General features: G+C 34.1%; 1 protein-coding gene across 1 annotated transcript in view; it reads right to left on the reverse strand.

Annotated features, from left to right (window-relative positions):
• Window positions 1-14,689, reverse strand: part of VPS13A (vacuolar protein sorting 13 homolog A) — a gene marked incomplete at both ends in the record, with an annotated part of 95,496 nt that overhangs the window by 19,700 nt on the left and 61,107 nt on the right. Inside the window, 13 exons of the mRNA XM_079548343.1 lie at window positions 376-457; window positions 575-720; window positions 1,248-1,361; window positions 1,847-1,952; window positions 2,421-2,490; window positions 3,823-3,904; window positions 4,421-4,567; window positions 5,400-5,553; window positions 7,056-7,291; window positions 10,568-10,697; window positions 12,629-12,762; window positions 13,395-13,523; window positions 14,550-14,588. Coding sequence (XP_079404469.1) covers window positions 376-457; window positions 575-720; window positions 1,248-1,361; window positions 1,847-1,952; window positions 2,421-2,490; window positions 3,823-3,904; window positions 4,421-4,567; window positions 5,400-5,553; window positions 7,056-7,291; window positions 10,568-10,697; window positions 12,629-12,762; window positions 13,395-13,523; window positions 14,550-14,588 — 1,569 coding nt within the window. The remainder of the gene's footprint in view (window positions 1-375; window positions 458-574; window positions 721-1,247; window positions 1,362-1,846; window positions 1,953-2,420; window positions 2,491-3,822; window positions 3,905-4,420; window positions 4,568-5,399; window positions 5,554-7,055; window positions 7,292-10,567; window positions 10,698-12,628; window positions 12,763-13,394; window positions 13,524-14,549; window positions 14,589-14,689) is intronic.

The raw sequence follows: 14,689 nt of genomic DNA on the forward strand, positions 1-14,689 counted from the left end.
TGTGCAGCTACAGGACAAAATTTGGTTGTATGCATAGTGTAAGAGAATTTTGTTCACAATGACTGCAGAACAGTGAGGTGTAGCAGAGCTGCATTGTGCTTGCTTCCACTGCTGATTTCTGAGTTGCTTTGTTATGCACACTACTTTTCTTATTGTAAGTTATAATTTAGTCAAACATAATCACAGTTTAGTAACATAGTTGCCTTAGTAAAGGCAAGAGAACCTAACTAATAATTTTTTATGTTTCTTATGTATTTAACCAATCTACAAACATACAAGACTGCAATTAGTTATTAATTTTCATAGAACCAAAGCACACAGTAACACTTCCAAAATATAAATTTACTGGAATGTTAAAATTTACTTAATTCCAACCTGTTTTGAGTAATGCTTTGTCACTGCTGATTGGAGCTGCTGCGTAGTACAGAAGTGATAACTGAGTTCAAAGAATGCCAACCTATTAAGAAAGATTTTTAGAAAATCCATGTTATTCAGACCATAATACAATATAACATTGATTTATAATGTTGAACTGTTCTTAGAAGTAGTTATTACAATAATATTTTGAACCTACTTAAAGACAACATCTTGCACATCTGTGAGGGAGGCACCTATGCTCTTCAGAAGGAGATTCAAGGACTGAAGTGGTATCAGTTCTCTCTTCCTTTCTTCTTTGTTACTATCTTCACCACCAGTACTGAGTGAAAAGCTTAAGTGTAACTAAAAAGAAAGTTTAGAAATTAATATGAGTGTATATTAGAAGTACCATATTTTGTATGACACTTCTAATTGTGACTGAATTCAGACTTAATAACACGAACACGCATATACCATATATATATACCATGCATATAACTATAGCTCATTTCAAATATATGTTGATCTAGCTTTCTTTGCACACTATTTTTTTTTTCCTCCAGAAATGGTGCTGTTTCTCAATCCACAGCACACTGCCTGCACATGAGAACCATAGCATTTTGCAAAAATAAATAATACAAAAGAATTACTGCACATGAAGAAATTTGTGGACAGAAAGGAAATAATGAATATTTTAATATTTATGAAGAGTTTCATAAGTGTATACCACAAATACATCAGTGTTAACAGTAAAATCATTATTCCAGAACATTTTTATGTTGTTTCTGATTGCCTCAACATTTTCTCACTTCACAGAATGTATATTCTACAGGAGACAAAAAATCCTTTAATTAGAGCATAAGCACAGATAATAATATGAAAAGTTTTACCTTAATTGGAGAGATATGGAAGTATTCATACAAGCTGATTTGTGATGTATCCATGGATGACACACTCATCAGTTCTTCCTGAAGAGATTCTACATCCTTTTTGAAAAGTTCCAGCTATGAATGCATTTTCAAAAGTAATGTTACTTTAAAATGTAGAGTGTAAAACACAATAACATAATCTATCATGACTCCACTGTATTTATCTCAAGTTTTTTTATTACTACCCAAGCAAACCACCTTAAGCTTCATACAATTAAATCTTATTTCTGTTCTTCCTATATATAAAATCCTTGCATTCTCCCTGTATAATGATTCAACTATCTTCCACTGCCCGTGGCTTTTCAGAAAGTATTAGAAATCTTTCTTGTACCTTATACAATATGAAGATAAAGGAAATTTTACTCTATGCCTCAGGAAAAAAGCTTTATGTTAGTTTCAGGCGCAAGACTTGACCATTACCATAAACACCTAACATTACTTTTTTTAGTGTTTGTTGTTCTGTTATTGTTTTTCTTCTTGTTTGGGTTCTGTTTTTAAAAGCAAGTTGAATGACTAGAAATTTTATATCTACTCATCTGCAAACAACAGAAGGATTCTACCTGTTGGACATTTGGTACATCAGTCTGTGTAAAAAATTCAACCAGCGCATTCAGAAAGCCAAGGTCTAATCTGAGATCCATCTCTTGAATCAGGACCTTAAAGTATCTACACATGAAACGAAAAACTATTATTAAATTGTGTTTTTTTTCAAGTATTTTTCAAGTAAGGTGAGTAATAAAACTTAAACATCTACTTATATAACTTATTAAGACACTTTTTTTATTTGACAAGTTCATTATCAGTCATAAAATGTTTCTTATGATGGGCAAGACAAATACATTTTCAGTAATCAGAATTATTTTAATAAAGTAGTGACATTTAACAGTATAGACAGCTTTTTCCGCAAATTGCTACAAAGACAAAAAATCTACTTTAAAAGAATTAAGGAAATTCTTTGTTTATTCTGCATTGAAGTAAGTAAATAAGAAGGGCACAGTTTTCAGCTGTCCTAAGCACTCTTATCTGGATAAATTAGCTGGGGTAAAATTACCCTGACTGCATGTTGATTTTAACTTTTAAAGCTTGAGTAAACATGATAAGTGGCACAGAGATGGAACATGTAAAAATACTTACTTAATATGAGATATTTGTGAATGTCCTGCAGTTCTCATAACAATACTGACATCAGTAAATGGTTTTGGTGCTATGAAGTTGTAAAACAAAAAGAGATAAGCACAGATCTTTATGTGATAGACATAGCTTGCCATTTTTAACATGAAAATGTCATATATGTTCCAGATTTTTTCAATCCTGTGGAGTAGGATTATATAATGGATGCGACTGGGAAACAAAATCATGGAAAAGGTCAGGAACAGAAAGTCATAGGAAGAGAAGGATGAAATGGAATATCGAAATTCTATTTCACTTATCTCCAAAAATGTATCATTTCCACTTAAAAGCAAATAAATGCTAGCGATGGAATTAATTTTTTTTTTTAGGGAATAAATTCCCTAGCCATGGAATAAAATTTTCAAACAATGATACAAAAATATAAATTAAAAAAGTCCTCATATTTTTGAACTCTAGCTCAAATTTGACTCTATTTAGGATAAATAACCGATATTTCATTAGCTTTGTGAACAAATTTGCAGACAGTCATTGTTGTATCAACTCAGAATCTCTCCTGTCATTACTCTGATGTTCCAGATGAGTTTGACCTAACTGAGAGAATGGAAGATTATATCTCAGCACATAGTATACAGAGTTGGAGGTCTGTACTCCATACCATGGAGAAAATGGAATGCTACAAATTAAATATAGAAAGCACAATTTCTTAAGGAGCTGGTATATAATACGGTGCTTCACTTGGTGAATTTGAGTTTAGTCTAGCACTGATTTATGTTTTTTTCTCATTATTTTTGATAAGTCAACTAGGCCACTGGCTCAAATACTGCATACCAGCAAATAAAAAAAATAAGCTCTTTAAAAAGTTTGATTACTATGAACAATTTATTTTGGGCCACAGAAAAAACTGGGCTAATTAAGATGAAAAGTGAGTCTTATGAAAACTCACTGTCCCCTAAAAAAATCCAAATGTGAGTAATATAGAAAGAGTGCAATAGATTGACTGTCACGAGGACTAGCAACTGTTTGAAGTTTTCTTCTTTCAAGAGGTAAAAGAGATAAGTACTTTGCTTTAGATTTGGTCTCAACGCAATTTTTGAAAGCTCAACACAGATTTAACTTACACCGTATAATCTCCAAGAACACTGTATTAGTGTCTCAGAAGCAGGTACTTTTAAAAGGTATATTAATGGGTGAAATAAGTTCATGTTATTATTGTGATTTTTAACTTTAGATGGCTTTATCTGTACTCTCTTTGCACAGAAAATTGCTTTCTGATCTGTAACATTAGTACTTGGATTCTTTATAGTCAGTAATCATACACAGTCTTCAGATGATAAAAGTGGCAGGGTTCACTTTGTTAAAAGTAAGTTAGCATAAGTAAAGATTATTTTAAACTAGAACTACAAACCTGAATCCAAGGTGATGGACTTTGGAGGTTTAATAGGATAGAACACAAAGGGAAATATGGCTCCAGGAATCTGGTTTTGAATCTAATAGGGGTAAGGACAGGACAAGGTGCAGCACATTAGCTTTTCAGTAGTGAAATATTTCACAAGTAGGACAAACACGAGAATTATGAACCACCAATTCAAAAGCAGGAGAAGAAGCCACCACAGTAGTTCAAAATATTTCTACTGTCCAAATGAAACTATCCAAGCCAAATAATCTAGAAAAGGTGGAAAAGGTTCTCCTAGTTGGTGTTCATAAGCAGCCCCCCAAAAATGTTGCAAATGTTGCTTATAACAAATTGACCATATACCTTGCTGAAAATAGTCAATTATACCTAATTTTGAGTTGACTGTAAATAAAAGACACACACACAAAAAAAAAAGCACAGAAGACGAACAGCAACTGCTTCTCCTCAAGTCATGGGTGACTTTTTTTTTTTCCTTTGAAATGAAGTAATTTCAAATGAAGTACTTCATTTCAAAGGCTGAGAAGCACTCAAGAACGTGAAAAATCCAGACAGTTCCAAAAATATATCTAACTTTACATAAAAAACTTACTTGTATCCTGTAAATTTGAATTCTGAAAGATTTCTGATGTGCTGATGAGCTGTATTCCACTTTCACAGCTGGCAAGTAATTCCTTCTGATAGGAATCTCATTGGGTTGTTGAATCTTCATGTCATTTCCAGTAGGAGTTAAACACACCTATCACAATATTAAGAAAAAGTTGTTATTCTACATGATATAAAAGAGGGCTTTTTATAATAGACTTCAAATTAACAATTTCCACTAACATTTAAATGAAAGCTTAAGGATAAAATCTTTGTCTAATTGTTAAATTTCAACACAAGCAAAACAACATAAGGAATCTGTACATTTCGTTATCAAGAGAATGTTTAGCTTTTTTGAACATGGCTTTCCAGAGGTCTATGACCAAGATAGAAACTGAATGAACTACATTCATTTAACTACTACACTGTTCTAATGAGTATGTGGAATTAATCTATAGACAAGAAAAGCAGCATGCAGAGCACAAAATGCTTTTACTTCTCATAATTATTTCAGGAATATGTATTTTTTTAATATTTATGTGGTTGAATGGCACGGCTGAATTTTGTGTGACTACGAGATATCACAGTCAGATAAAACACAAGACTTTGCGTCAAAACAATCTCCCAGTCTCAAAATAACATCCTTCTTCTCTCTTGATATGACATAACATATTGTAGCTTTGTGCATATTTAGTCCCATGATCTGTAAAAACATTATAATTCAATTTCAAAATTAGAGACAAACAAAATCAGGCCTTCAGCAAGCTTTTAAATATTTATGGATTATATATTTTTTTCTAGACAGCAATGATTTTTTTTTTTCTAGGCACAAATATAGAAATGAAATTTTAAATGGATTGTGTAAACTAATCATCTCCTAATTTTCATTGTTTTTCAGAGACTACAAAATAATAAATGATCTGTATACACCCATACATTCCTGTATACACCGATAAGAAATAAATTTATAGAATGATTAGTATTACCAAAACATTTGGTTCCAATTCGACAGTCTTATTTTCTGATGGAGTTAGCTCACTGTATTCTTTGAATTCTTGTTCTAGCTTATCTGTTTGCTTAACACTCAACGGTTTCCATCTAGACTTCTTTTTGGGTTTCGTCTCCCAGACCACATCAGAACTTTGAAAAACAAACAAAAGATCAAGAGAAAATAGTTAGCTAGTTCAACAGAAGTGTTATGTATCTAATTACGGCGTTTAATAGGTAATTACTACATAATGAGGAATAAAGCCATAAAGCACTAGTGTGGTAAATAAAAATAAATCACCCACTGCATTCTTGATAGTAAGTGGAAGTTACTGTTTCTAATGCAACTGAAGAAAAGTTAACAGAGTTATTTTTAGTGAGGTTTTGCATGTAAGAAACCTTTGTCAAGAAGACCGAGTTTCAATAGTGCTGACATCCAAAATCATACAAACTCAATGCAGGGTTCCACACATACTCCTCTGTACCTTGTGGCACAGCTGAATTTACTAGAATTTGAGAGCTTTTCAAGTCTACAGGAAGTGCCTGATGAAGTGCCACTTATTTTTGACATTCTATTCACTAAATCAGTAGAGTACATTTCAGTTTGTACATTTACTTTACTGATTTGATCCCTTAGGGCTTTGAGTTCTCGTTATTGTTGTTTATGTGTGTGTGTATGCTTTTCTTTTAATGGTATACAAAATCAGGAGTTTTTCTTTTATTCTTTCTTATTTTTATTATTAATGAAACAACATCATTTATCATCTTTAAATGGTGCCAGATTATTTTCTGCTTTTCTGCTTTGTTATACTGCTTCTACAAGAAGCTCTTACATATGATTTCATCTTACAGTCCAATGCAATACATGATATAGGACACAAAGTGAGAACTATCAGCCAAGTGGAAGATATTTTTTCTTTACACAAGTTATTACAGTTCATATATACACAGCTAATCAGATGCAGCTCCCTATAATCCAGTTTGTTTTAGCTGCATTTGTGTTCACACCCATCAGTAACAGAATGATCTTAAAGTAAAGGTGATCTTAAAGAAGAGGGCAAAATTACCACAATAGCTGATTTGTTCATTAGGGTTGTTTTATTTTTGTTGTTCTTAAGTTTGTTTTCCCTTTCTTTTTCCAAATGTTTCTGCAAATTAGATACACTGTCTACTGCAGTATTTTTGCAAGACACTTATGAATGGTAAATTTCCAAGTAACAGTCTTTTTGTGTGTGTATTTTTCTCCAAGGATTTATCTTTTTTCTTGGGAACTGCTTTCAGAAGTTTGATACCAACAACAAAATAGTACCAATTTGTAGCAGTGCTAGATTCCTAAGTACAAATGACCTGTTCCTAAAAACACTGATTCACTGAAATATCTACTTTGAATTTGGACATTTAGCTGTCATTTTTAAAATAGTTATTTACACTGTCTAGATAATCTTCTGAGCGCAGCTTCTCAAGTGAAGAAAATTCTATCACTCTCAGGAATGGCAAAGGAGGTTATGTGAGGTATACAGATACTTCAACTTTCTGCTTGTTTTGCAGCACAGTACAAAGAATTAAGAGAGAAAAAAAAAAGGAAAGGAAAAAAGAATCAGCAGCATGTTTCTGTAACAAAGTTAGAAAAGTTAGTTATGTTTTTTGTACATTACCTTGTAATTCCTATGTATGACACCTCCTGCCTTGTATAATTATTAACCAATGAAATTCCAACATCTTGTAAAGACAGAATAATTTCTTGTTCTGCTAGTTCTGCCTGTACACTTTCATAAGCCAATTTAAATACATTCTTGTCTTCAGTAATTAGGACAATACGCTGCAGACCTTCAAAAAATGACACTAAATAGACCACCTTTCTACAGTCCAGGCTGAGTACTTCTATTTTGTCCTGCAAACAAGAGAAGAAAGGTTTTTACAAATCTATTCGTGAATAAGCAAATGCAAGCCTTAACAACAAGAATACAAACACGGGAGATCATTTTAAAAGGTACAGGAAAATAAGGTTTTTAAATAGAAAGTTATATTGTAGTCTCTTTCTCACATGCAATCTGGCAAACACAATTGTTACTGTTCTGTTTGAACCTTGTCTTTGAAATTCTTACTTATTACATAAAGAATTATGCTAATACCAATTACAGACAAAACAACAGTTCTTGTTCTTTCCCCAACAGAAGCTAACTAAATGGCAAAAATACCTAGCACTGTCTTATCCACCGAAATCCACTAATGCTATAAAAGCAGGACTTGAAAAACACCTCAATTTTATTTGATGTGCCTCTAAAGTATATATATATACACAGTATTTACCTAGACATTGAGGAATTACATTTTTATGGCAATAACTGCAACCATTTTAAAATACTTCCCTACTTCTGAAACTACATAAATGTGTTCTGTACTTTATTCACAGATATAATAAAAAACAACTTCAACATATATTGTCTCAGTTTTTACTAAGAAAAAGTCATCACAAAGGGAAATTCTTCTCTCAGCCAGATATCAGACACCTCCAGGCATCCACCAGGTCCTTCACAAACAGCCAAAAAAAGTTAACTTAGTTCTTTATCGCAGAAAAGATTTAGAAAATAGAGCAGCTCTCTGGAGAAGGACTTGGGGATTCTGGTAGACAAAAAAAACTCGACATGAGCCAGCAGTGTATGCTTGCAGCCCAGAAGGCCAACTTCATTCTGGGTTGTGTCAAAAGAGGGGTGGACAACAAAGTAAATAAGGTGATTTTCCCCCCCAGTTTGCCCAGATGAGTCCCCACTTTTAGTGTTACATCCAGATCGATGGTTCCCAACACAAGAAAGACATAGAGCTATTGGTACAGATCCTGCGGAGGGTCACAATGATTATCAGGAGCACTTCCTCTACAAAGAAAGGCTGAGAGAGATGGGCTTGTTCATCCTGAAGGGAAGACTTCAGGGAGGTCTCATTGCTTTTTTCCAGTAGTCAATTGGGAGCTTATAAGCAGGCAGGAAACTAACTTTTTACATTGTCTGATATTGACAGGACAAGGGGAAGTGGCTTTGAACTAGGAGAGGGGAGACACAAGTTGGATGGAGGAGCTGTGCTGGTGGGCAAAGTAACCATAAAACCATAAAATGACTTCTCTGCTCCTGGTGAAGCAAGGAAGGGAGGTCAGCAGAACTGCTACCTTGGACATTCAGAGGACAGGTTTTTGTTCAGAGAATCTCTTGGGACTGAGTTTTGAAGGACAAAGGTGTCCAGGAAGGCTGGTCATTCATCAGAAAGGAAATTTTAAATGCACATGGTGTCCCCAGTGCTATAAGATGTGCCACTGGGAAGAAAGAGCAGCCTGGCCGAGGAGGGAACTTTTGCTGAGACTCCCAGGAAAACAGAGTTTATGAATTTTGGAAGAAAGGACTGGCAAATTGGGAAGACTATAAGAATGTTGCTAGGATACAGAGTGAAAATGAGAAAAACAAAAGCCCACTGAGAATTTCATCTGGCCACTGCTGTTAAAAACAAAAAGTGTTTTTACAAATATATGAACAGCAAGAAGTAGGTCAAGGAGAATATGAATACTTTATTGGATGATGCAGGGAACATTACCACTGAGGATGAGAAAAAGATGTAGACTCTCAATCCCATCTTTATTTCCATCTTTAATAGTCAAACCAATTATCCTGAAGGAACATCAGAAACTGAGCTGGAAAACCAGCATGGGGAGCAGAATAAATACCCAACAATTCAGAAGGAATCAATTAGTGACCTGCTAAATCACTTGGACTGTCACAAGTCCATGGGATCAGATGGGATCCACCTGAGGGTACTACTGGAGCTGGTGGAAGTATTCAGCAAGCCACTTTCTGTTATTTATCAGCACTTCTGGGAGGTTCAGAGGTACTAGAAAGGACCTAGACAACTGGAGGTACACCGAGCTACAAGAAGGGTTGCAAGGAGGATACAGGCAACTACAGGCCTGTCATCCTAACCTCAGTATTGGGCAAGTTTATGGGACAGATAAGATGATCTCGAGTGCAATCTCACAGTATGTATGGAACAAACAAGGGATCAGGCCTAGTCAGCATGGATTCATGAAAGGCAGGTCCTGCTCAACCAATCTCATCAACTTCTATGACCAGACAACCTGTCTAGTGGATGAGGGAAAGTGTAGTGATAGACCTTCTATCTGGATTTGAGCCCTATATAAGGATCTGGACAGGGTAGATCAATAGGCTCAGGCCAACTGTATGAGCTTCAACAAGACCAAGTGCTGGGTGCTGCCCTTTGGTGGCAGCCCCATGCCAGATCGGATGACCTATTGAATGTCAGGGCTAATTGTGTGAGTAAGGTCCCTTTGAACATACGTGATTCTATGACTCTATGTACTCACAGGAGAAAACCCCAAAACATCTAAAACACTTTACTTACTTTTGCTTTAGTTAAAGAATTAAAATCTTACTAAGAAAGTGATGAACATGAAAAAAATATCTTCAAGTTCCCTTTTGAAGTAAGATAGCACCAAGGAATATCATTATTTAGCAGTTATAGCGGAACTGTATTAGCTTCAGTAGTTAGTGATTCTAAGATCAGTTAGTCATAGTTGTACAAGTCAGTACATTTCACATACACATCTAAAGCAACTCTTTTTTTTTTTTTTAATTTATTGAGCTGTTCCTAGTAGACTAAAATGCAGTAGGAAATGCAATGTGATGTGATGTGACAGGCAAAACAAGTCTTGATTCAAAGAAATGAGATTACTCCCACATCAACTATCCCAGAATTTAATTAAGTCTACTACAAGACTAAGTTCTGGTTCTGAAGGTGAAAATCTTATCAGTGCTGCAAAGGCTGGCAAATACATCATTATCCAAACTTAGCTATTATTCTAATCTTGAATATAAAAACCTCAAGGAAATCACAGTTCCTCCTTTTCCAGGAAGTTCTATGTGTGAATAACAAAAACATGCATACAGGTACATCCAACAGAAGCATCACTATGAAAATGAATATTCCTGGCTCTTGAATATGGAGCTATGGAACATTCATCTTTACTGTGATTTGAATCTCCTCTGCACAGCACTTGTGTCAGAATAATGCCTAGATTTGTTAACGATGTAGGAGAAGAAAAAAAGAAAAGAAAAGAAAAAAAATTGTACAGAGAAGAATAAACAGCATTAAAAGTAGATCTACATACTTCTTTTGGTGTGATTTCCTCAGTTCTTTTTCCACATTTCCATGTCAATTTTCTAGAGCCAGCTGGGTCTGCCCAAGTATACAACACTGCCTTGTTTGGCTGAAGACAGCCTTCTAATTCTCTGAGGGAACTAGAACAAATTTAAAAAAGCAAGAATATTTACCTTTTCAAGTAATGAAAGTGAAAGCTGGAAACAACAACAAGCAGGTAGAAAAAAAACAAAAAACATACCAAAAATATATTCAGCACTATAATAAATTCACTAAACTTCAAAAATACATATTAATACTTATTAAAGTATGCACACTAGATTTGTAAAAACCAATTTCTTTCCCACTTGTGAATGAAAACAATTAAGTATAGAAAAAGTAGACAGTGGTACTTAGAGATTGAAAAGAAAATTCAGGACTTGTGCTAACAAAATTGTTCATAATCTTTTGTTTAGGAAAGTTCTCCTTTATATGATTTGCTAAAGCGAAAATAGTTCTTGGATACAATGAGTATTTTCAGGCAAGCCAATTTTAAATTATATTACCCTCACACACAGTTGAAACAGGTAGACTCTTTTTCCATAGCTTTCTGGTCTCTTTCAGGAGCCTGTCCATTGTCATGTATGTAACAGAAGTTACATATATATGTATTAAATCACAGTGGGGAGGCCTAAAATCCCACCAATAAGATGACTGATTTTTACAGATAAAAACCATTCCTTAACTTCAAACAACATTACAGCAAGAGTTTAAGTGAAATCAAGACAAATTTCCAGTGATTGCAGATACTCAATCTAGCTTAATTCTTACACAACTACCTGTTAGTCTATTAGTCTCTGCTTTTCTGTAACATTTTAGCTCACAAATTTTGCTAAATCTTCACAAAACTTGGCAGCAGAGGACAACTTTGAAATCTAACTACATTTCCAGGTCAACTATTAGTTATTCTCTGACGTAGGTTCATGCATGGTTCCAGAACAGCTAAATAAATCCTTTGCTATTAGAGAGGAAATGCAAGTGTCAAGGACATAAAATTCTTAAGAAGTGGGACCATTGCCTCTTTAGCTCAGAAAACAACTTAATTACTTCCAGAACCAGGTGCTTTGTGCTACGTAACATAATTATTGATATTTATGTTCAATTTATAAAGCAAAAAATCTTAGGTACTCTAACAAAAACAGATATTCAATTTCTAAGAAATACGCTTTCTTCTCCATTATTTCAGCTTAGGTAGTTGAAATGAAAAGAGAATTCTAGATACAGAAGTCCATCTAGACCTTCATAGATTGCTTATACAACTAAAAAAGCATGTCCCTGTGTAGGAAGATGAAAGTGCTTTATAATCCATCAGATAAATGCTTCTCTGCATGGCACTTATTTATTTTCTCCATTATTAAGCAAAGAATGTTGATGTGTATATTTTAATTCTGCATGTAATTTAGTAAATGTACACAACTGCCCTAAAAGCTTGTAATGGAAGGCTAAAAGCTTGAAGTGCAACATTAAAACAGTTCCATACGTATATAATATACACATGCGTAATAACAAGCTATCTGGAGAAGAGAAGGCTCACTGAAGACCTCACTGCACTCTACAACTTCCTGAAAGGAGGTCATGGTGAAGAGGGATTTGGCCTCTTCTCCCAGGTAACAAACAGAACCCGGGGAAATGGCTGCAAGTTGTACCAGAAGAGGTTTAAGTTAGACATGAGGAAAAACTTTGTCACTCAGACAGTGATCAGGCACTGGAATGGCTGCCCAGGGAGGTGGTGGAGTCTCTGTCCCTCACCGTGTTCAAGAGGCGTCTGGATGAGGAGCTACAAGATATGGTTTAGTGGTAGCAATGGTGATGGGAGGATGGTTGGAGTAGATGATCTTATAGGTCCTTTCCAACCTTGTGATTCTACGATTCTATGAAGCTAGCCTGAACTATCATCATCACAAAAATCAAACTGCAACAATAGTTACTGTTGCTTATTTACCAGTAAGCAGACATGGTTATAATACATTAAATAATAAGTGGCATAACTGCTTGTAGACATGCACAGTAAAAAAAAAAAACTCTTACACACCTTTGTCCATACTCAATAATTTCTTCTTCAGTATGGTTTATTAACAGAAATGGTGCTGCACCATCATGGTAATCAGAAAAGGTAATCACTGTAGAATGTTCAGTCAAGTTGACATCCACTGTAATCCCTCCAAGCTATCAGATGTAAAAAATTGCATAGTAAATAACAGCAGAATTCTCTTCTAAAAGCAAATATAATTTAAATATTTCTAAAAACTTGTATAAGATGAAACCATCACACGATAAAACAAACAGTATGTTTTAACATGCCTATTATATATTTTCCTAACTATAGCATTATTAGAAAACAAGCAATGCATTCAGTAACTAAAACTATGGAGAATTTCTATAATCCCAAAATATAGGCTACTGGTAGCACAATCTTCCTTGAACCACTCATATGAAATAATATCCCACAAATATTCTACTAATAAATATCAAATATTTTAAATTGGTGCTAGATGAGGCTAAATGTAAATTTAGTCACATCTAAGTCACTTTTCAAGGTAGCAGTTTCATTTTACAACTAATGTAAACACTTCTCAGTCTTTGCTAGGGAATGTTGACAAAACCTTTTAGCTTCGATAGTTCATTTCTCAGAGGAAAACTTATAATGAAATATCTACGTATATCTTCGTGTTACATACACACACACATATACATACAATTTTTCCCTAGCTAAACTTTGTAATACTTCATAGAGTAGAAAACATTGCAGAATGGAAGTGGGACATGCCTTTATGTAGTTTTCAAAGGTAACTATTTACCTTGTTGTCTAAATGCAGTAAAAGACAGTTTTCTTGCTTATCAAAATTTATCTTCTTTGGTGGGAGATTTGAATTTTCAACTCTAACAAGCAGTTTGTTGGCATCATTTTCAGGCCAAAAGGGAATACACTAAACAAACAAACAAAAAAACCCAAATATTTTGAAGTAAATGAGAAGACAAACTAGGTATTAGAAGGCATTCCACTTCAGCCCAATGTTCTTTCCTAAAATTTCACCCAAAATTGTAGTTGAATTTGATCAGAAACTGTTACAACACCTGAAATTAATTACTTACCTGAACACAATGAGCTGATTCACAAATAAAATGGATAAAATAAAATTCAGACACGAAATGGATAACATTTTTGAAATCCCAAGTATAAAGCAGAGCAGAGCTAAAACACTAGTGGCCTTGCTTGTTATAAAAATAAAAAAATAAAATAAAAAAAATGCACAATCACATTTTTTTCATTAAAAGATTTTTTGTTAAATAAGTATAAATTAATTACAAGGCAATTTCATAATGACAATCAATGACAAAATATATTCACGTAAATATACTGCTACAAAACTTGAGTAAGCAGAGTATTGGCTCACTTTCTAAACTTTTGTAATATATAATACATATACACACTCACATATAAACACGTGTATATAAAACAGAAATAAAATATGAGCCTTAGGCAATTAAACCAAAGTGTACATTCTGCTTTTTTCATCCACAATTGAAATAATCCCCTCTGGATTTAAAAATCAATAATGAACAATATTTTAAGTTTACATTCTAGGTAGATAAAACAGGGAGAAATGAAAGAAAAAAAGCTTTAATACTAACTAATGAAAAGTCTGCAGCTGATTAAAAGATTCCTGCAAAAAGAAGAATTTATGAATTATTCATAATCTCAAACACGTTGGAAAGCACTCACAGTATTCATATAAAGTTTATGGTGGTTCTGGTGCCCAGATGAAATGACCAGAATAAGTCAGTGTCAAGATGCACCATCTTTCCTATCTGCCAAACCATTCACCTGTAGCATTCAAAACTGCAAATTCATCTCTTTCCAATGCAGATTGAGATACCAGATGTTTTTGTTCAATTATATTTGAATCCTAGAGTTGAATCATCAGTGGTGAAAGACTAGTTCACCAACTTACCATGCCACTAAGTTCCCTTTCCCATTGTTTCTCACACCACAGGAAGCAGGAAAACAAAGGAAAAAAATATAGTTAAACAGCAAGATTGAAGATATTATCTACTCCAACACCAAAGGAAACATAAATTTTGTAATATACTA

This window comes from Tetrao urogallus (assembly GCF_951394365.1).
Source record: "Tetrao urogallus genome assembly, chromosome: Z".
Taxonomy (NCBI): Eukaryota; Metazoa; Chordata; class Aves; order Galliformes; family Phasianidae; genus Tetrao; species Tetrao urogallus.